The sequence below is a fragment of the Dreissena polymorpha genome, chromosome 6 (assembly GCF_020536995.1).
Source record: "Dreissena polymorpha isolate Duluth1 chromosome 6, UMN_Dpol_1.0, whole genome shotgun sequence".
Lineage (NCBI taxonomy): Eukaryota > Metazoa > Mollusca > Bivalvia > Myida > Dreissenidae > Dreissena > Dreissena polymorpha.
In genome coordinates this window covers 45841353-45864357 of record NC_068360.1, presented here as the reverse complement: position 1 = coordinate 45864357, position 23005 = coordinate 45841353, and the positions used below count along the sequence as shown (strand labels likewise).

Below are 23005 nucleotides of genomic sequence, written 5' to 3'. Positions count from 1 at the left end.
CACAATGGCTGCTACTACAACTTATAGCCCATATAGGGGGGCATGCATGTTTTACAAACAGCCCTTGTTTCTATGAGATTTTAACCACAACTGTTCATGTTTATCTCCGACACATATTTTTATGCCCTCTTGTTTTTTATTTAACCACGAAATTTCATATCGACGAATTCTATACGTTTACAGTATGCAGAGTAGTATCCGTTATTCTTTGCCATGTGTTTGGTCAAATTCAGATAATTTTAAAATTGATCCCATGTGTGGCCCTTTTACACAAAAAAACCTTTTTAAAACGAACCGAACACATCTTACCTGAACATAGCCAGCAAGTCTTTGCCACAGAACGTTCTCAATCGGGGTGTTGCAAACTGTTTCTTTGTCAGCAGCACAATTGCTGATGTTGTCCTCGCATACTCCTAAACAGGAGATAACAACAAGTGTACGTGAATGGCATGCGTTTGCAAATGGAGACGGCTAGGTATACTTTAGAAAAACGTGCAAACGATATTCACGTACATGTACATATCAATGCAGACTTGTGATAAGTGACATAGCACGCCATTTCCATATAAAAGCTTTTGGACAGGTAGTATCATAAAAAGACAGTATAAATGATTCGACATAGTGAACAAATAAGGCTTGTGCAAACAAATACCAAAATGTATGTCTTCAAGAAATCATGTAACCGGAGATGAACCATGTACTAGTATTACTCAATTGTAACTATTATGGGACCGATTGCGCTTAGAATTGCAAATATTGTCAAAACAACATTGGATGGCAATTAGCGAGCAGGGACCCACAAGTGCGCTGCTTTATATCGCTCTTATCGACAATTATCGGCAACACTTTCATGCTTCAGTGCACATTAACCTCAAGTATTGCTGTCAACACAGATTAGCATATTATGCTTCGTTATTACTCTGCTTGTTTTAATAAAAGTTTTATTATTATGACCGGTCACTCTTCCCCGAAAATTTGAAATCCACAAAATTACGTATCAACAAATTAGTTGTTTTTATTTGAAATCCACGAAATTACGTGTCAACGAATTAGTTGTTTTTTATTAAACCACGAAATTTCATACCGACGAATTTCTATACGTTTACAGTATGCACAAATTATCAGACCATATAAAATATACGAATAGCACAAATTGTCATACATGTAAATACAGATGAATACATTTCAGAAATGAATTAACTTTTTTTGTAAATAAGACGCGATGTCTCTCTGAACACTTGCCTTAGCAGCACTAAAACGGACGCGTGTAACATATTTCTCCAATATGTCAAGGACATTGAAGAACTCACTTCTGCCCGTGTTTTGCTTCCAGAAGGTAGAGTTTATTTAAGATGAATTTCATTTGACCACATTTACTCAGACCTAATGTGGACACGTTTATTTGTTAATAAAGAATGCAAAACTACATAAATAGTAATTATCGGCTTTTGACGACATTATAAAATTACCACGCTATGCGCAGACGACAAAGGTGTTATTATCAGCTTTTGACGCGCCCAGACAATAAAGGTGTGAAATTATGCTCAGCGTTTTGCAGCTTTGACCTCGGATTAAAGATTGATGATTAGGTGCGAATTATAGTGTTGGGACCAACAGAATCACTTCGAATTAATGATTTTTTTCGGTTTAACAAAGTTCGGGTTAACAATTAAATTTTACATTAAACAAAGAAGAACCAAAATCGGGACCCGGAAAAATTCTTCGAAATAACAGTGACTTCGGATTATAGGTGTTCGAAATAATGGTGTTGAAGTGTATATATATTTAAAGGTGTCTGACAGGGGCCTATGTTGACTATTTTTGAGCGCTACAATATACTGCTGGGTGTTGCTATTTGGGCCCATGGAAAGGGCGCTAGAATATACTGCTGGGTGTTGCTAGAATATACTGCTGGGTGTTGCTATTTGAGCGCTAGAATATACTGCTGGGTGTTGCTATTTGAGCGCTAGAATATACTGCTGGGTGTTGCTAGAATATACTGCTGGGTGTTGCTATTTGAGCGCTAGAATATACTGCTGGGTGTTGCTATTTGAGCGCTAGAATATACTGCTGGGTGTTGCTATTTGAGCGCTAGAATATACTGCTGGGTGTTGCTAGAATATACTGCTGGGTGTTGCTATTTGAGCGCTAGAATATACTGCTGGGTGTTGCTATTTGGCTAGAATATACTGCTGGGTGTTGCTATTTGAGCGCTAGAATATACTGCTGGGTGTTGCTAGAATATATTGCTGGGTGTTGCTATTTGAGCGCTAGAATATACTGCTGGGTGTTGCTATTTGAGCGCTAGAATATACTGCTGGGTGTTGCTATTTGAGCGCTAGAATATACTGCTGGGTGTTGCTAGAATATACTGCTGGGTGTTGGCATTTAAAAGCGCTGAGAATATACTGCTGGGGGTTGCTATTTGAGCGCTAGAATATACTGCTGGGTGTTGCTATTTGGCTGGAATATACTGCTGGGTGTTGCTAGAATATACTGCTGGGTGTTGCTATTTGAGCGCTAGAATATACTGCTGGGTGTTGCTATTTGGGCTAGAATATACTGCTGGGTGTTGCTATTTTAGCGCTAGAATATACTGCTGGGTGTTGCTAGAATATACTGCTGGGTGTTGCTATTTGAGCGCTAGAATATACTGCTGGGTGTTGCTATTTGAGCGCTAGAATATACTGCTGGGTGTTGCTATTTGGCTAGAATATACTGCTGGGTGTTTGCTATTTGAGCGCTAGAATATACTGCTGGGTGTTGCTAGAATATACTGCTGGGTGTTGCTATTTGAGCGCTAGAATATATACTGCTGGGTGTTGCTATTTGAGCGCTAGAATATACTGCTGGGTGTTGCTAGAATATACTGCTGGGTGTTGCTAGAATATACTGCTGGGTGTTGCTAGAATATACTGCTGGGTGTTGCTAGAATATACTGCTTGGTGTTGCTAGAATATACTGCTGGGTGTTGCTAGAATATACTGCTGGGTGTTGCTAGAATATACTGCTGGGTGTTGCTATTTGGGCCCATGGAAAGGGAGTGATGGGGTCAGAAAAAATGTTTTTTTGCAAAGTCTAAAAATTTAAAAAGCATGTTACAGGTGTCTGTTTCATCAGTGAATATGGGTTTTACAGAATGATCTGAACCTTGGTGCCTTGTTGGAGTCTTTTGTTCTCATTTCATATTATCACAAACTTTTGCAAAAATATGATCTCCTTTATGACATTTTAAAATTTGGAAAACTATAAGTGGCCTATTGCTTGGCATGTAAGACAACCACAGAAGCATCTTGATTTCATTGAATAATTTTTTTAATTTTATTTCACACCCCCCCCCCTCCAAAAAAAAAAAGTGAGAATATCATGTTTAACAAAATGTTCATTGTTAAAAGAATGGTCTTGTGGTGCTGTATGACATTCCATTTTGCAGCTGGTATTAATTAGAACTTTCACATTTCTTACACAATTAAATAGAAACATAAAACATTTTATTAACCCCTTTTCCTGTCCAGTAATCCTTACATATCTGATTATTCACCCATGAACGTAGCTTACAAAGGGTTGTAGGGGGGTTAGTAATGTTTTTCACAAACTCTTTAAAGTCCTCATTCGCAAAAATAGATTTTTGTTTTGCATATAAATCCTAAAGCGAGAAATAAACTTTACATGATTTCATTGAAATATATTTTGTATTGAGGTTGACATCGAAAACCTGGTCAAAATCGGTTTTGAATAGATAAAATAATATATAAATGATCATTCATAAATACATGCAATAGGCGAAAATCATTGCAGCGCCGCGAGTTATGCAAATTATATCTATATTTAGCTTTCACTAGACAGTATTAGCATATGGAAGATAAATACATAGATATAGCAAAAACGTAGCCTTGCAACTCAGTTTCCGTCTGTAACAGATGTATTTGCATTTGTTCTTACCTTCCTCCGCTAAATTCGCACGTATCTGCAATTTTGTTTGAAGTTTTAAATCATGAATATTAATAAGGTCATTTTCGTACTCTACCGTACTCGACCCCAAAATAAAAATTGCTCTATTGTTTGTTTTCAATCAATTTCAACCGGATTTTCAGTGATATCCTCAATAAAAACACATTTTCTCACGATTCTGTCCATGTATATCTGTGTGAACGGGGGCTTAAAGTACACACTGGTATTTTGTAGATCAATTACAAGGCCTCAAAGTGTGACCCTGACCTGGCCCCTCCCTTGACACTGGAAGACACGACAGAGGTCCCAGACATGTCCCCTGATGTGAGCCCTTTTCCTGTGGTGGAAGTGGACAAAGACATCTTTCAAATGAAGGTATCAAATGTGCCTCGGTTTGGGATAACAAGCTTTAATACATGTGAGTAAAGTGTTGTGCCAGATAAGCCTGTGAATTCTGTTCAGGCTAATCAGAGAGGAAACTTTCCACCTAAACTGGATAATTGCTTAAAAGAAACTTACTTGTTATGAAAATGGCATAAAAGCTGAAAGTTTATTCCCCAATTACCCTGTGTGGACTGTGCAGGCTGATCTGGGACAAGTTTTTACTAGGGATGCAAGAGGTTACAAAAATCATTAACCGGTTAACCTTTTTCTGTAACCGGTTATTAACCGGTTAACCGAAACGCCTTAAGTAGTGAAAATGATTTAGAGTGCGTAAAAAAATTTATACCGCTCGAACAGCTCTGTAGAAACAAAAGTTATTTCAAATTTGAAATCGCTTGCGTTGATAACATGCCAGTTTCGTAATAAAATGTATTGTACAATTTATTTTAATAATTTTGTAAATGTATGCTATATATTTTATTTAGTTTTCCTGCGTACATGCACATGGGTAAAAAAATTAAAACTACACAATGTTCATTTTCACGTCTTAATAACTTATTTTTGGTTGGGCCGCTTATTTTACGTTAGCGTCGTATCGCTAAAAAAAATGGTGTGTTCATTCTGATTTAATTTTCGAAACTCAAATTGGCTTAATATAGAAACGTTTTTTCCCTTTCTATTCGACGTAAAGTGGGTCATGTGTGTCCAACGAATTCGCATTTCTTCTTACCCGATACTTACATATTTTGTTGTTTGCATGTTAGCGTTTGTAGCCGAAGTAGTATCGTTTGATTTTCATTATACAATTAAAACATGTGGGTAAAATAAAGAACACAAATGCAAATTAAATTAATTTTGCATGATATGTAAGTTGAATGTTTAATATAATCAGTACATTTATTTAATAGCGAAGTAACTAAGTATAATGATCTCAAATACTGATAGTTACGTATGTTTGTTAACGTACCATAGCACGAAAATTTAAAGCAATTACACAAATACTAAATTCAATGGTTTTATTTTGTATCTATGTTTAATTGATGTTTAATTATTTAATAAGTTAATAATTTGCTTTCTTTAATAACACTTTCACTGGACGGTAATGGTGGAATCATTAGACGTAATATTATCATAATTATATTAATTTTTGATAAACAAAAGGACGTTAACTCGTCAAGATTTCAACTACGGATGCAATTCTTGATAAAAATGTTACTTATAAACACGGTATTTTTGCAAGCAATCCGTGTTGGGTATTGGTAAACAAAACATCAAAATAAGCCGTCTAATGTCTCAACTGTTTTTTAATCGCGAGTTCAATAAACGTGTCAATTACGTCTTCGCTAATAGCTCCTGCTCACCGCAGTTCGCTAGTTAAATTTTAGCGAGTAAAAAAAAACCACAATTGTGTCAGTTATCAAAATGTACTGCCTATTTTTTATCACAAAAGTATTATTTAATTGTTTTATTACTTTGATTGTTGACACGTTATTTATTACCGTCGATCGTGCGGCATGTTGTAACTAGTCGCTAGCGCAAGTTGGCAGTATGTCACGGGAAAAAAGTAAAATCGTACAAATTATTCCATGAAAAAAAATAATCAAATATTTTTTTCCAGGTTAACCTTTTTTCCGAAAATGTAACCGGTTAACTGGTCGTTTTAATATCATAAATACGTTACATGTTATCTCTAGCTTACCCCTTTCCAAGGGAGTTATTTCATCCGGAAAATATTCAAGCGCTGGGAATCGTCCACCTCTATAAGAATCCAAATCAGGTTAAACATAGTACAATGCAACCTAACAGGAAATCAAGAACCACAACTCATCTTTCCTTTCCGGATAAAACCATGTGCACGCCTATTTAGGCTCAGGACTTATGTGTTCTTTTCACTGTGTTTTTGGCGGAGTTTAAAAGGATAAAGTTTATTTATCTTTTATTTGTATCATTCGGTTTATATTTCTATACTTTTTGTTGCAGTAATTGTCATATTTCTGCTTTTGCTGGGTTTCTTTGTTTGCATCGTCGCTCATGTACATGACGTCATGAGCACGTGAACCACGAGGAATTCGTGCCTATTCCCCAATAAGTAATTGAGGTCAATTGGACAGCGTTCTTTGTGTTTACATTTTGTGGTTTAACTTTTTATTTGAATTTATAATCATTAATTTGTTTTTTTGTAGGTTCTTTCTGTTTCTTTTATTTCAGAATGAACTTACAGGATAGAGGTTCTTGTGGTCATATCAAAGCAAGGTGGGATTCCCACGATACTTGCTTGGCATGTACCGGTTGCACATTTAATAACAAATGTGCGGTTTGCGATTTGTGGGCTTACGACGTATGGACAAAAGCAGGTCGCCGGAGGACGTCGATCAGCCGCAAACGCAACGAACCTCCATCCGACGTTGATTACCCGGTGACTCCACTGGTCAAGGATGACCAGCGGTTTTGTCAGTCACTGGGTACCGGGCAAGATGGTGTTGTTGTCAGTCGATCGTCATCAGATCTTATGATTCACACCATGCATACCGGCGACATTGATCATGGAACGACTGGATCAATGTCAGACCACATGGCAGCCGCCATTCTACGGTCTTTGTCCGGTGACGTAACCGGTCGTAATATGACCGGCCGGTCATTGTCCGGTCCGGTCACCGGTCATGTCACCGGTCCGGTCATGTCACCGGTCCGGTCATGTCACCGGTCCGGTCCGGTCACCGGTCAGGTCCGGTCATTGATCACCGGTCCAGTCCGGTCACCGGTCCGGTCCGGTCAACAGTCATCAGTTGGGCCTGCCACCGATAACACCAATCGCCTGTCAAGAAGAACTCGGTCTTCATCATCGGCGTATTCTTCTACATCCGATTCGTCGTCGAATACATAGTCTTCATCAAGGAGTGGACATCGGACACGCTCTTCTTCGTCGAGCAGTTTTCATCGTCGCGGCGCTCATAAGCGATCACGTCGTCACTCATGGAGACGGTATTCAAAAAAACCTCGATCTCATCGCAGCCGATCCACATCTCGACAGCGCAGCCGATCCAGATCTCGACATTGCAGGAAACGAGGACGTCGGCAACGTTCACGTAGACAGCATCGGACTTACCATACGTATAGTCGTTCACCATCGTGTTCCATTATGGAATCGCATGTTTCCATGCCAAATGTGTCGGTTCCAACATTGACTGCCACACGTATTGCATCTTCAGGAGCTCATCTCACTACTACGGCGTCAGTGTCAACACCACGGGTATCATCTACAGTATCTAGTCGTGTACCCCCTACAGCTACCCTGTCGAATCCTGATACACTATGGATACAGAATTCGGCGGGACATTTTGTACCGCTCAATGCTGATAATTTACCTTCTTCCGGTTTACATTATCAGTTTACTGACGTCGGGGATGATCATTCGCTGTTACCAGACAATTACAATCCGGTACAAGATATTCTCACTTCTGTTCCTGCTGATTCTATACAAACCGCTGGTGTTGTAGAGAGTGAGGCTGATTCAGATGCAGAATCTAATGTTGAGATGGATCAATATTTAGCTCCGATTGGTCAGATCTATGAACTGATGTTTCGTACTCTTGGTGAAGATTACTGTCCAAGACCTGCTGAACTGTCTTCAAATGCGACGATTTCTGTGACAGAACAACTTTTTCGTACATTTGATCCCAACAGGGTTATTAAGTCGACGGCTCGTCCTGACCCACGACTTCCCATTGGTTCTACTGTTCTATCTGTTCTTCAATCATTGGAATCAGCTAATAAGACTATTCCAAAACGAGGAGAAACATGGAAAATTCCTAAGGAACTAGCTGATCCAAAACACCAGGAAGGTAGTAAAAGTTACAAACATCCTGTACCACATGCAACATCTGGGTTGGATTTTTCAAAACTTCCGGTTCCAGATCCGGACATAAGCAAGCTATCTCTTGTAATGCCAAGTGGTTCCAATTCAGTTTCTGTTCCGTTTTCAATGTTGGAAACTTGGGAAATGAGGGAACGTAGATCATTAGGTTTGACTAACCAAATTGACTTCATGCTAGCGACAATTTTACAAATGGTGTGTGATTGGTCGGAATCTGTTCCGGAGGAACTCCGTGATTTGTTAATTCATCTCTCACGGACCACACTGGCCTTATCTCATACTTCTGCTTCTTCAATGTCCGAAATGCTAAGGATTCGTAGAGATCTTATCCTTACTTCTTTACCTAAAGATTTTCTGTTGGAACCTGGTATGAACTCGTTCAGAACAGCTCCTCTCACATCAGGGTTTCTTTTTGGTGGAAGGATACAAGAAGCAATCACAGCTGACAAGGATGACCAACTTCATGCTTCTTTAGCTAGAAACAACTCTGGACAACGCCAAGGGGTCTTTAAGCATCCTGCTTCTAGGCCACCAGCAGTTCCAGCATTCAAGACGGCTAAGAGAAATAACCTTTTCTCTAAAAAGCCTTCTTTTAATCCACGGTCAGGTCCTAATAGGCAGTCTTCCTATAACAGACCTTCTTTGTCACACAAGTCTTCTAATAAAGATTCTGGGAAAAAGGGCAAACCCAAGCCGGGACAGAGGAATTTCAAACCTTCTACCGGCAGGGGCGCACCTCCTGCTTATCAGCCCTAGGTCCCTTCCCTTTCTACCGCCACAACCTCCGATGCCGGAAATACCAGTCGGGGCCAGACTTTTCCACTTTTCAAATCGATGGCTTCAAATTACTTCAGACGCATGGGTTCATTCTCTTGTGACAAAAGGCCTGACTTTTCAATTCGAAAAAAGGCCTCCACTTTCTCGCGTCCCTATAGAGCTGGTATCTCGGCATCCACATATTCCAGAGTCCATTCTCGGGCTCTTGGAAAAACAGGCGGTAGAAAGGGTTCAAGATCCTTATTCTCCAGGATTTTACAGTCGTCTTTTTCTTGTTCAAAAGAAAAATGGTTCCTGGAGACCAGTAATAGATTTAAAAGTGTTCAACATGTATCTCCTCAAACCAACTTTCAAAATGGAGACTCCTTCTTTCATACGGGAATCCATCAAACCCCTGCACTGGGGGGGTGTCTTTGGATCTGGAAGATGCTTACTTCCATGTTCCTATACATCCCAACTACCGAAAGTACTTGCGATTCGCCTTTCAAGGCCAAGTCTACCAGTTCCGGTCTATGCCTTTCGGGTTGGCGACAGCCCCACGAGTTTTTACCAAACTAATGTCGGCAGTTAGATCACACCTCAGAGTTCACGGGATTATTCTTCTTCAGTATTTCAACGACTGGCTCTTACACCAGCTCGATCGTCAATTGCTTCTGTACAACCTAGAATTCTCTTGGAAGGAGCTCCTCTCGTTAGGGCTCCTTCTCAATGCAGACAAATCAGACCTCATTCCTTCACAGGACTTTACGTTTGTGGGAATGAATTTCTTGACCCACATCAATCGGGTCAGAGTGTCTATTCAACGTATATCAGACCTTCTGATGAAGGTCAACTGGGTTTTGTCCCAATCTCATATAACAGCTCAAGAATTCCTCTCTCTCAACGGTATCCTGAGCTCAGTAGCAGACTTTGTGCAGTTGGGACGTCTCTTCCTACGTCCTCTTCAGCACTATCTCTCAGCTTGTTGGAAATGGTCTCCAGGCAATCTATTAACACGGATTCCAATCCTTCCCTCCTTAAGGTCTCATCTTCAGTGGTGGCTAGACGAGGAGACTCTGTTGGCAGGAGTACCCCTTCTTCCCCCGCAACCGTCATTATATCTAATAACGGATGCGAGCAAGGAAGGGTGGGGTGCTCACCTGGAACCTCTCAGTCTGATAATTTCAGGGTTGTGGTCTCATCAGGAATCTCACCTTCATATCAACAATCTAGAAATGCGAGCAGTATTTCTAGCTGTATCTCATTTCCAATCACATCTTCGAGACTCTTGTGTGATGGTGTCAACAGACAACACATCTGTGGTGGCTTACATCCAGGCACAGGGGGGAACACATTCTCAATCCCTGTATCTGGAAACCAGAAAATTACTTGTTCTTTGCAAAACACTCAACATTCATCTGCTGGCAAAATATATACCAGGTCGCCTCAACGCCCTGGCGGATGGTTTGTCTCGCAAACACCAGTTACTTCCATCGGAGTGGACACTTCATCAAGAAGTGACCAACTAGATCTTTTTCAAGTTCGGTTATCCCCTGGTCGATCTATTTGCAACCAGACACAATCACAGACTTCCTCTGTATGTGAGTCCAGTTTACGATCCAGCAGCGTGGGCAATCGACGCGCTTTCGTTCGCATGGGACCAACTGGACGCTTACGCCTATCCCCCACCCATTCTAATTCCCCAAATATTGGGGAAAATCAGGGTGAGCTCTTGCAGGATACTCCTGATTGCCCCTTGGTGGCCCAGAAGATCTTGGTTCAACGATCTTCTCAGTCTCCTGTACGATTATCCCAGGAATCTTCCTCACAGGTCAGATCTTCTGTCTCAAAGCGGCAGACTACATGCGGACCCAAAAATGTTCCACTTACACGTCTGGCCGTTATCAGGCAATCTTTGCAGAAGAAATGTTTTTCTGTCAGGGCTTCAACCCTCGTTGCTTCGGCAAGGAGAAAATCCACCAGAGCAGTCTATGATGCTCGTTGGAAACTCTTCTCCAATTGGTGTTTTCGAGGGAAAATTAATCCCCTCAATCCCTCTGCTAGATGAATAGCGGATTTTCTCATTTATCTTTTTGATGATAAGAAACTTTCTCTTAGTTCCATCAAAGGATACAGATCTATGATTTCGCATACATTGGCTTTCACTAAGTCTTCACAAGTCTGTGCTGATCCAGCTATTTCAGAACTTGTTCGAGCTATGGAACTTAGTCGTCCTGTATCTCGTACACTTGCTCCCAAATGGGATTTAGCTTGTGTGCTTGGTTCCCTTATTAAGGCTCCCTATGAACCTCTTGATCAGGCTTCATTACAATTCCTAACATGGAAGACCGTTTTCCTTCTTACTATGGCTTCAGCCAAACGGAGAAGTGAAATTCATGCTCTTTCTATCGAGGATAGTCATCTTCGTTTTGACTCTTCTGATGGTTCTGTGACATTGTTGTGTCAGTCAGGATTCCTTGCTAAAAATCAACTTTCCTCTATGGCTTCCAAACCCTTCAAAGTTCCAAGTCTATCTAGAACTTGTGGACATGAAGATGATGATAGACTCCTTTGCCCGGTCAGGGCTTTGAAGTTCTACCTTAAAAAGGTAAAGTCTATTCGAGGTTCTCGCAAGAGACTTTTCATTCCATTAAAAGGGGGGGGGCGATGTGTCTGCGGCTTCTATTTCTCATTGGATAGCCTCGACTATAAGGAAAGCTTATTCTTCTCTTTCATCGAGGGATTTATCCCTGTTTAAGATAAGACCGCATGAATTAAGAGCTCTTTCGGCTTCGTGGGCTTATATTAATCAGACCCCACTATCTGAAGTGCTTCAAGCTGCTTTCTGGAGGAATCCGACCACCTTCTCCTCTTTTTATCTTCGTTCTCTTGAGTGCCAACAAGACAATTTGTATAAGTTGGGTCCTCTTGTAGTGGCTCAAACTGTAGTTTTTTCTATGGCGTAAGTACACTGGTGCCATCCGAGAATTAAGTACTATACTGTACTAACAAAGATTATAAGAGGACTTGATTCTACTATCTCTGGCTGTAAACCCTCTATATGGGTTTTGCTGTGATGGGAAAAAATATGCGAACCTTCCCGCCACAGCTGCAAAATCAGCTAGAGATAACAGGTAACGTATTTATGATATTAAAACAAATTTTCTTAAGTAAAATTCATTTTAATTATTAAATACTTACCTGTTATCGGTAAGTCCAACCTCCCACCCTGCTCATCGCCTTTTTATGTTTGCGTAAAGGAAAGATGAGTTGTGGTTCTTGATTTCCTGTTAGGTTGCATTGTACTATGTTTAACCTGATTTGGATTCTTATAGAGGTGGACGATTCCCAGCGCTTGAATATTTTCCGGATGAAATAACTCCCTTGGAAAGGGGTAAGCTAGAGATAACAGGTAAGTATTTAATAATTAAAATGAATTTTACTTAAGAAAATTTGTTTCGGTAGGTTAACCGGTTAAGCTCTTGCATCCCTAGTTTTTACCCAAATGCATTAAGCCCTGTTTTTCCAGATAGAGACTCAAATATTAGTGTACATTGGGTGTAAAGACTGTCACCATGGTGGCAATGGTTGGGTACAGAGAGAGACTCAAATATTAGTGTACATTGGGTGTAAAGACTGTCACCATGGTGGCAATGGTTGGGTACAGAGAGAGACTCAAATATTAGTGTACATTGGGTGTAAAGACTGTCACCATGGTGGCAATGGTTGGGTACAGAGAGAGACTCAAATATTAGTGTACATTGGGTGTAAAGACTGTCACCATGGTGGCAATGGTTGGGTACAGAGAGAGACTCAAATATTAGTGTACATTGGGTGTAAAGACTGTCACCATGATGGCAATGGTTGTGTACAGAGAGAGACTCAAATATTAGTGTACATTGGGTGTAAAGCCTGTCACCATGGTGGCAATGGTTGGGTAGTAAAGAATTTTATTTTATTTGCCTTTACTTTTTTATATAAACGGCTGTCAAAATGAGCTTTATTAATGTGTTATTTATTAGAAATAGAATTTTTGTTTTATTTTTATAGTGGGGAGGTATATAATAAATGGAACATACCATTAATGTTGTGCTTCGGTGTGTTTTGTCTCACTTGTTGAATGTGTGACATCACATACAACGTCACACAATAAACTCATGTGAAACATGCCACTAGAACACCTCATTTATTTCATACTCTGTATGCGTTTGTTTTGAGATCTGTGTATGTGGTATACACGTTTCTTGATAGATATCCACACATATTTCATTTGTGCAAACGTGACTATAAAATCTTGCATTTGGTTCAGTTTATTCTACTTCTTTTGTCAGTTTATTGTAGTGAAACTGACATCTAACTTTATCTCCTGTATGGTTAGGCAATACATTTGTTCTACTGGATTTGCACAATATTTCTTATTTCATTACTGTCAAATACAACTCATTGCATAGCCTCTGTTATAACATAGGAGACATGTTCTGGGAAAATGGGGCATAATGCACGTGCATACAGTGTCATACCAGATAAGGGACAACTCTTTCCACTTTAATGATATTTTTTGTTTAAAGGGAGTCTCTTCTTTTCAAAAATCCAACTTTGGCGGGAAGAGTTGTCCCTGATTAGTTGTGGGTACTACAAAAGCTAATCTGGAATGACATGCACATGAATTAAGCCCCGTTTTCCAAGAATGCGGCTCATTTCTTCTTCCATGTCTCACCACTCTGATTCACATCCCAGCTCAGCAAGGAGTTTCTAGAGACCTCCGGTATACTGGCTGCAGCTCAGAAGGTGGAGTTCTCATCCCAGCTGGAGACTGTCCACCTCTACAAGTACTTGCAGGAGCACAAACTCATGGACACACCTCTGTCAGGTGAGCGTTTAACCCTTCACCAGTCAGTCCATGATTTAGTCTATGTCCTTTTCAAACACAGGCATTCAGCAGACTATATTTACCTACCCTGATGTACTCTTCAAAAAGGGGATTGTAACAGAGTCAGCGGTTGTTAATTTACTTCCTCTGATATACTCTTCAAAACCTGCACTCCATTAATGCAGCAGATTGTATATTTACCTCCCTTGATGTGCTCTTCAAACTCAGCATTGCAGCAGATACAGCTGATTTTATATTTACCTGAGCTGATTAACTGTATAGGACAAGAGCAGATATATATTTACCTCCCCTGATTTTCTCTATATGACTAGAGCAGATTGTATAGTTATCTCCTCTGATTTACACTATAGGACTGGAGCAGATTGCATATTTATCTCCCCTGATTTACTCTATAGGACTGGAGCAGATTGTATATTTATCTCCCCTAATTTACTCTTTAGGACTGGAGCAGATTGTATATTTACCAACCCTGATTAACTCTATAGGACTGGAGCAGATTGAATATTTACTTTTTAACCCTGTAGGTCTGGAGCACATTGTGGAGATACAGGAAGGTGAAGGTGCCAGAAGACATGTTTACTTCTGCTGCATGTGCTCACAGGTCCTTGGCAACAGGGACGTGGCCAAGAGTCATGTACAGGGACTTCTGCACATGGTGAGAATTTTTTTTATGTGGGGAATACCACCATATGAACGCTATACAATCAGCCAAAAAAGCCCTGTAACTATTCCAAATAAATATAATGGAACTCAAGGAATGTCGGTTTAAAAGCAATGCCTTCGAAGAATAAAAGCCTTCCTTTTATATTGTATACCTGCACATTTGCATGCTCCTTGAAATGTTTAAATTCACAATTTCCTGCTTGTGATTATTACCTTGTTATTGGTTGCCTTATCGAAATTTGATTGACAAGTAGTTGATTCAATGACTTAAGTACTAGTAATTTTTTTGCCATATCCAAATTTGAATTGAAATTTATAATATGTGATTAATATTAATGAGTGAATAAGCTTATCAGTTACTGTATGGTATTTTCTCGCAGATAAGCCACTTTTTTCCATCTTATTTTTTATTAATCTCTGGGATATGTCTTTAATAATACCTCTGTGCTGATATGGGCTTGATACAAAGGTGCCTGATAAATGTTTTATATCAAGTAAGCAGCTTGTATATCAGTCAATGCAGAGTCATAGCGATTAAATTTTATAATTTCTAATAAAAAAATAAATTAAATGGGGGCTTTATCGACAGAAAAAAAGTTTATTGTCCTATCGTTTTGTAATGTATCAGACTTGGCACGAATAAAAAAACGGCATGGCAAGCTTCACCAATATTTTATTTTACGCCCCACCTTATGTATGACATATATACAGGGAAATGTTCTGTTATTCTCTATAGATGTGGGTAGGTTAACTGCATGCTGGGAAATTTGTTGTCTGCTAAAATGTCGTCTGCTGAATTTCTAAAATTAGCATTTTCTTCGATTTTTTTTTTAAAGAATACTATTAGAATAGCAAACAGTTTGGATCCTGATGAGACGCCACGTTCTGTGGCATCTCATCTGGATCCAAACTGTTTGCAAAGGCCTTTAAAATTTGGTTCCAGCACTGAAAGAGTTAAAAGAAAAACAAATCCAAATGATTATTTTGTTTAAGTGATCAAATTTGATCTCAGGCATGTAAGTGTTGGCATGATCTGCATTATAGTATGCAGTTATAAATTTGTTTCCAGGAAACGTATTGTGGAGTAAACACGTTTCAAAACTCATCATATGCCATGGCCAGGGGCTCCGTTAGAAAGGAAATCATCATGTTCCAGCTAAAGAAATATTATGAGGAACATGGCAACCAGGGAATTAGTGTTGTTGTTGTAAAAAAGGGAAGTGAATCACATTTGGCAACAGTAACACAAAACCCAGTCCAGAGTTCACACAAATTGAAGAAAGGTAAATTCTTTTAACAGAATTATTTAATACTGTCAAAAAATTGTTTCTTTAAGCTTATGATTGTTAATTGTGTAGTGAAGAACATTTGATACAAATATACTTTCATGTGACACATGTTTTTTTTTCTGAATGAATTTAACAAATAGAGCTTATTTGATCACTCATGATTTGTATTCTGTTAAAATGACAAAACACAAGAAAACAAAAACCAAATGTATTTATCGCACCGTTTCCACTCATTCTGAATTTACATGGTATGATTGTTAGCTTGGCTGCTTTTGAAGAAAACCTGAGTTATTGTCATAGCCAGCTCGACGTGTCGTGTCCGTCGTTGTGTCGTCTGCCATCCGTGTCATGCTAAAACCTTAACATTTTGTCAAGGTTTTGAACATTGGCTCTAAAATCAAAGTGCTTCAACCAACAACTTTGATACTTCATATGTAGCTGCTCCTTGATGAGTTCTACATGCCACACCCATTTTTGGGTCACTAGGTCAAAGGTCAAGGTCACTGTGACCTCTAAAAAAAAAATATAAAAAAAATCTCTCAAGCTTTCATTTATTCAAAACTGCACCCGCAGCCGAGCGAGCTTTCATTTATTCAAAACTGCACCCGCAGCTGAGCGAGCCACCAGTTATGTGGTGCTCTTGTATGATTATTTCAGGCATTGTATAAGTCTGATGAATTAATGTTTTTTAACCAGGTTTTCCGAAGGAAAAAACTGGTTATTAGATTGGCGAATGCGGGCGGGCTGGCTGGCTGGCTGGCTGGCGGGCGGGCGGAACAAGCTTGTCCGGGCCATAACTATGCCGTTCATTGTCAGATTTTAAAATCATTTGGCACATTTGTTCACCATCATTTGACGATGTGTCACGCGAAATAATTACGTCGTTATCTCCAAGGTCAAGGTCCCACTTTGAGTTCAAAGGTCAAAAATGGCCATAAATGAGCTTGTCCTGGCCATAACTATGTCATTCATTGTGAGATTTTAAAATCATTTGGCACATTTGTTCACCATCATGGGACGGTGTGTCGCACGAAAGAATCACGTCAATATCTCCAATGTCAAGGTCACCACGACTAAAAATAGATTTTTTTTTAAACAAACTTACAAAGGGGGTTAATTTTGTTTGTTCATTTCAAAAGTTCAGTTTGAGTTTTCTCCCTTTATCAGATTTTTTTTTCACAATGAAAACCTGGTTTTGTGACAATTTTGTCCATTGTCTCCTCATTTATTTCATTCACATTATGTCCCCTATTATGCTAAACATCCTAATAATGTTAGATACATTATATAAACTTCTTTGACACACCTTCTACAGTTGACGTATCTGATGATCCAAAAGTGTCTACCTCGAAGACAGAAAAGGAAGTGAAAGAAGGGAAGACCAGCGAGCCAGCTCAGACAGTGATTGAGCCACGCTTGTTTGACATCATAAGACGGAATGACAGACACATGCTGAAACCGATTGTGGGTATGGATAAATAGTTTTATTGAAACCTTTTTATTGAAAAACCGAAACCTAAATGAGAAACTCGCAAGTCCGGTTTCTTTGGTAGATATGTACTTGGTGTCTTTAAGGGGGGGGGGGGGGTCCATGAATGCTCCCTTGGTGGGGATCCAACTTGTGGTCTCAATGCTGCTGGATGACTATTAGATTTACTGTTCCTGAACTGGCATAAGTATGTACAGTTAATACTGAGTTGGTCATATGACTTCTCTGATATGACTGAGGATTGATGAAATCTGCACACAAAAACAACAGTAAGCAAACAAACAAACTTTCATGTTCATATGTGATGATATTGGTTATACAACGTTTAGTATTAAAGAGGTCATCTTGTTGGTATGAATTCCTCGGTAAAGCTGAATACCTCTGTGGATTAAATACTTAAAGCTGAAATGGGTGATGATGTTAATGGAAAGAGGGGAAAGAAGATGATGATATTTGTCATCTAACTCTATTATGATGATGAGGAGGTGCAGGAGGAGGAGATGGAGGAGGATGAAGAGGATTAGTAGGATTATAATGAGAGTCTGGTAAAGATAACACTTTTTTTATAAGATATCCTTCTAAAAGCCTTGAATGATGATGATGGCCGGGTGGTGGTAGGGATGATGATAAAGCGTATCATGCTGTTGTTTTGCTAGGTCTGATCAAGGTGATAGAGTACATGAATGACGTCCACATGGAGGAAAAGCCGACATTCGAGTGTAAGGTCTGCAACCAACGCCTCACCGTGACCAACGTACACCTTCATCTAACCAGCCATCCACATTACATCAAATACCTGGTGGGTGAAAGTCAGTGAAATATATGAAATATCCTCGCTCTATATATATATTCATTAATCAGTCCATGTTGCAAACAACCTCCATAATGTCACATTATGGTTCTGTAGTTTCTATTGCATTCTAATCTAGTTGATGAGCTATTAGGAACGCCAGTCGGTGATCAAGGACACATATTACATGAAATACCATTGCTTTATGTATTAATTGTCCCCTACAGGTGTACCGGTTTCACAGAAGGGGACTTATGGTTTGCGCTCTGTTTGTCCGTCGGTTCATCAGTCTGTCACACTTTTCTGGATCCTGCGATAACTTTAAAAGTTCTTCATATTTTTTCATGAAACTTAAAACATGGACAGATGGCAATATGGAGATTATGCATGTCATTTCATTTTGCTCCTTCGTCAAGAAATATGGATCCTATGGCAATAAATAGACTAGAAAGACTGCTGAAAATGGTGGATCCGGCACACTTTTCTGGATCCTGCGATAACTTTAAAAGTTCTTCATATTTTTTCATGAAACTTGTAGCATGGATAGATGGCAATATGGAGATTATGCACGTCATTTCATTTTCTTCCTACGTCAACAATTCTGGTTGCTATGGCAACAAATAACACAAAATAAAAAAATATTCTGGCAATGGTGGGGCCGGTAGGGTATATTGCTTGACAATAGTCTTGTTAATCAAACCAATGTTCTGTAGTGTCCATGTTTCTCTAATCTAGATGAAGTTCCACAAGGACCTCGAATCTGTGATCAAGGACCAACCCCAGAGGCTGGAGCAGTATGCGCGCTGGGTTGATGCCTCGGCGCCGCGTATGGTCACCCTTGTCAGGATTGTGGGGTACAACAATAGAAACGAGCCCCAGTACACATTTCCTGAGGTGGTTGAAGGTATCTTCAAAGTGAATCTTAATGAGCTTTAAGTTTATAAATTTTCAGCTTTAAGTTTATACAGTGGAAACCCTCTCAACTGGAGACCCTGGGACCGAGAGGAAATTCCGGTTTAGAGAAGGTTCCGGTTTAGAGAGGATATTGACTATTTTATTTTCAAAAGGTCAATTACAAAGCCTTATGTGGAAAATGAATACCTAGATGCAACTGCTTCAAGGACTCTGCAAATCACCATTTTATATGACTATTGACACTAAATTAGCAATTGTAATAAACAATTCAAATTAAATAGCATTAAGCTTATTGAAATTTATCACAGCTTCCTACATCAAAAACAAAACACACTAAAGAACCCTATGTTTGTTATCAGTAATTATAATCAGTATTATTACTTCTATTGATCAATATTTACATCACAGGCCAAGTGTCTTCAAATTGTTTTGCGATTTTTACAGTTGGCAAAATTTTTGACCACCTTTATTAATTTCACGTGTCTTTAATTTGCTTTTCACAAGTATTTGAATTGATGTTTGAGGTGCAATAAACCAGTCCTTACCGGTAGAGAGATACGTACGGAATTACCCAATTTTGATCCAAAGAATGGTACACTGTAACTCCAATATAGTGCGTTCCGTTATAACGCTGTGTCCAATATAACGCGGGGGGGTCCTTGGATCCCGTTTTTTCTTCAACCTTCCATTTCTGATTCAAACCAATGTTATGCATCTTCATGTATTTTCAGAAAATTCAAAGATGGCGGCGATCACAGCCTTCTTGCTTTATCCGTCCGTTTAACCGATTTTAACCGATTTTAATCGTTTTTAATCGATTAGAAGTTAAACGACACGAGAAAGCTAACTGGTGTTAATTTCTTGTGTAATGTCAATAAAGGTCAATAAAGGTGTGAGAACTTGCGAGTCAGTGTTTATTACATGTATTCTCTATCAGAGCGGCTAAGTGCGCTATTTTCAATAAGGTAAGTGCAAGTGGAATAATTATCAAATTAAAGTTATTCAAAACGATTAAAACATTTTTACTTTGATTTGATTGCAGTTTGTCCATATGAAAGGAGCGGCTGTGAAATAAACTGCGCACAACTAGTATACTGCGCAGCCAGAGACTCGTGCAAGCAGAGAAAGATGACGGAATATTTCACATTTCATAGCGAATAGATGAATTACCTGTTAATGTTTTGTATGTATCGTGTATTGTATAAACATTGACAGTGTTATCGTTTATTATATGCTATACATGCTTGATAAATAAAAAGATCTTTGTTTATGTTTAATGTTTCTGTTGTTTCTGTACGTGTACGAATAATAAATTAAATAATCCTAACGATTTATTAACGTGCTAACGCAGTATACTGAACAGAGAATCACTTTAATTTTTGCCATTTATCAGAAAGTCCACGGAAAGCACGATTTTTACATGACGCGTATGACGCAATAAAACATTTCTTTGTACATGTATCGTATTGCATTCAATCTAAATTTAAAGTCGCTCGCCCAATTAAAGCTCTGTCCCATAATGCACTGTACTCTTTTTCTGAAAATTGGCGTCGGCATATGGATGTGCTTATGAATCTCATATTTCTCGTCATAAATGTTAAAGATTATTTTTTTCGTAATTGATGTTGTAATTATATTGGATTATCGGATGCATGTGCACATTAGAAAAGCGGTATGTATTACGTTATCGTTCGATTCGGTTTATATGCAAGTATTTTCGGATGACAACAGAGCATGGCAATACACAGGACCTATATTATAGGCTATACTTTAACTGTTTTCATATCCCCCCTGCAATAAATTAGCTAAAAACTTATAACGCTGTCCGTTTATAACGCGGTTGCGTGGCTTGGACCCCGTCATCCGCGTTATATTGGAGTTACAGTGTATTCGGATTCGAGAGGATTCCAGTCTTGAGGAGATATTTTACTCATGGTTTTATATGGAAAAAATGGGACTGGACCATTTGTCCAGTTTAAAGATGATTCCAGTATAGAGAGGATCCGATTTAGAGGGTTTCCACTGTATTTTCTCTATAACTACTACACATGTTCAACTTCATATATGTCTGTGTCATCATTTTATTAGGTGACTGCCACTATCAAAGCCAAAGAATAGTCTAGCACGCAGCGCCTTTTATTTTATTATAACAAATCTGTAATTACATTTTGTGTTGGAGAGATGCTCTTTGTCTGTAGCCAAATACGTATTGTGGGGGCTTCTGAGTCTGTTGCACATAAAAATTACAAATGATGGGATGTGAATGCTCCTTCTGTTAGTTGATTGCCTCCATTTCAATGCCTGATTAGATTTAAAAAATTTCAAACTTGGCTGGATCATTTAAAAGTGACAAGTTTTGGTGTTTGATGTGAATTTGTATAGGGTTTAGAGTATTTCCTCCCTTAATTTGTTTCAAACATCTTACCCTTGTCATATGATTTTTCTCTGTTTTCTAGACAAAAAGTATTTCTCCCCCTGGGCGGGTATGTATACCCTTGACTCTATAAAGAAAGGACATGGCAATATAAATACACAGGAAAACACTAAGGCTGAAATTTTACAATGTGTAAAAAAAGCAAAAGAAAAATCAACAGATAAATGTTTACTTGGTGTAATAGAAAGAAAGGAAACTACTAAAGCTAAAAGTGCACATGTTGAACAAAAAGAAAACAATAAGACAATTCGTTTACATAGTATAGACAAAGATTTAGTAAAGGATGACGCATCAAAGAAGGATGCTGTACAGACAGGCAGTGTTGTGGCCCAAAAAGATGCCCACAATTTGGAGCTGGAAAAGTGTCTTCAAGCAAAACATGTGTCATCTGATATACAAGCTAAATCTGCGAAAAAGATTGTTATGCCAGAAAAGCAAGGATCTGATTCCGAAAATGTGAAATCCAATATAGAATCTGTTGGGAATACAGTTCTAAACCCAAGTACAGGCATGAGCAAGCTGTCATTTAAGATCAGAAGCAAATCAGGTAAATAGTTAATGTTAGTGCCATAACTTATAACTAGATTCTATTAGGAATGTTAGTTGTACAATCCAAAATATTTTATTTTATTTTTTTGCATTAGTATGATTCATACAGACTTCTCACTTCTCAAATTCATAGCTAAATACTGGCGAGTTTCAATCAATCAAATTAAAAACATCTGGATGGTTGACACAGTTGCTGTATTCTCTTAATATAGAAAATAGAGCTTTTTAGAATCACTCTTTATGTTATATATATAAAGTTGTTGTCATGATTTATTTCAGATAAGGAACCAAAGGCAAAGTTTAATTGGAAAGAGGAGTATGGTAAGAAAAACTATGTCATTTTATATACAAGTACATATATACACAGGTTTTTTTTGGCTCGTTTTTATAGCTGAATAACGGCTATATTCCCAATGGCAAAAAGTATACTTTTTTCCCAAAATTTGCTTAACAATTCCCAACTTCCCAAAAAATATATATATTTTTTTTTTATAGAAAGAAGTGTCTTTATGATTCTTTTATCTCAATTATTTTTCAATTACATCTAGCACAGATAATAATGATTTTGTTTTTTAATTCGAATTATTATAAAGAGTTATATCAAATTATATTTTCCCAAATCAGTGGACTTTTGGGGCGAAAAGTTTGATAATGAATTTATTTTCCCAATTTCTTGAAAATGCCGATAAAATTCCCAATTCCAAAGCCATGGGCTATCTTCCCAAAAAGTGGGGAAAAAACCCTGATAGACAAGTGATGAGAGGATGCTAATTTGAGCCACACTCGCAGAAAACTGGGCTTAATGCATGTGCATAAAGTGTCATGCCATATTAGCCTGTGCAGTCCAAACAGGCTAATCAGGGATGATGCTTTCCCCTTAAGCAGTTTTTCTATTTATGAAGTTTTTTTTAATAAAAAAAAATCATCAACAATGAAAAGATTTGTCCCTGACTGGCCTGGTTGGACTGCACAGGCTTCTCTGTGACGACACTTTACACTGCACAGGCTTCTCTGGGACGA

At 38.6% G+C, this 23005-nt stretch overlaps 1 protein-coding gene across 1 annotated transcript in view; it reads left to right on the top strand.

Annotated features, from left to right (window-relative positions):
* The first annotated feature begins 1285 nt into the window (after positions 1-1285).
* Positions 1286-23005, top strand: part of LOC127835643 (uncharacterized) — a 68186-nt gene continuing 46466 nt past the window's right edge. The window contains exons 1-10 of the mRNA XM_052362079.1: positions 1286-1336; positions 4186-4326; positions 13703-13835; positions 14381-14511; positions 15589-15802; positions 17124-17276; positions 17954-18096; positions 18823-18991; positions 21459-21983; positions 22265-22306. Of these exons, the coding sequence (XP_052218039.1) occupies positions 1286-1336; positions 4186-4326; positions 13703-13835; positions 14381-14511; positions 15589-15802; positions 17124-17276; positions 17954-18096; positions 18823-18991; positions 21459-21983; positions 22265-22306 (1702 nt within the window). The remainder of the gene's footprint in view (positions 1337-4185; positions 4327-13702; positions 13836-14380; positions 14512-15588; positions 15803-17123; positions 17277-17953; positions 18097-18822; positions 18992-21458; positions 21984-22264; positions 22307-23005) is intronic.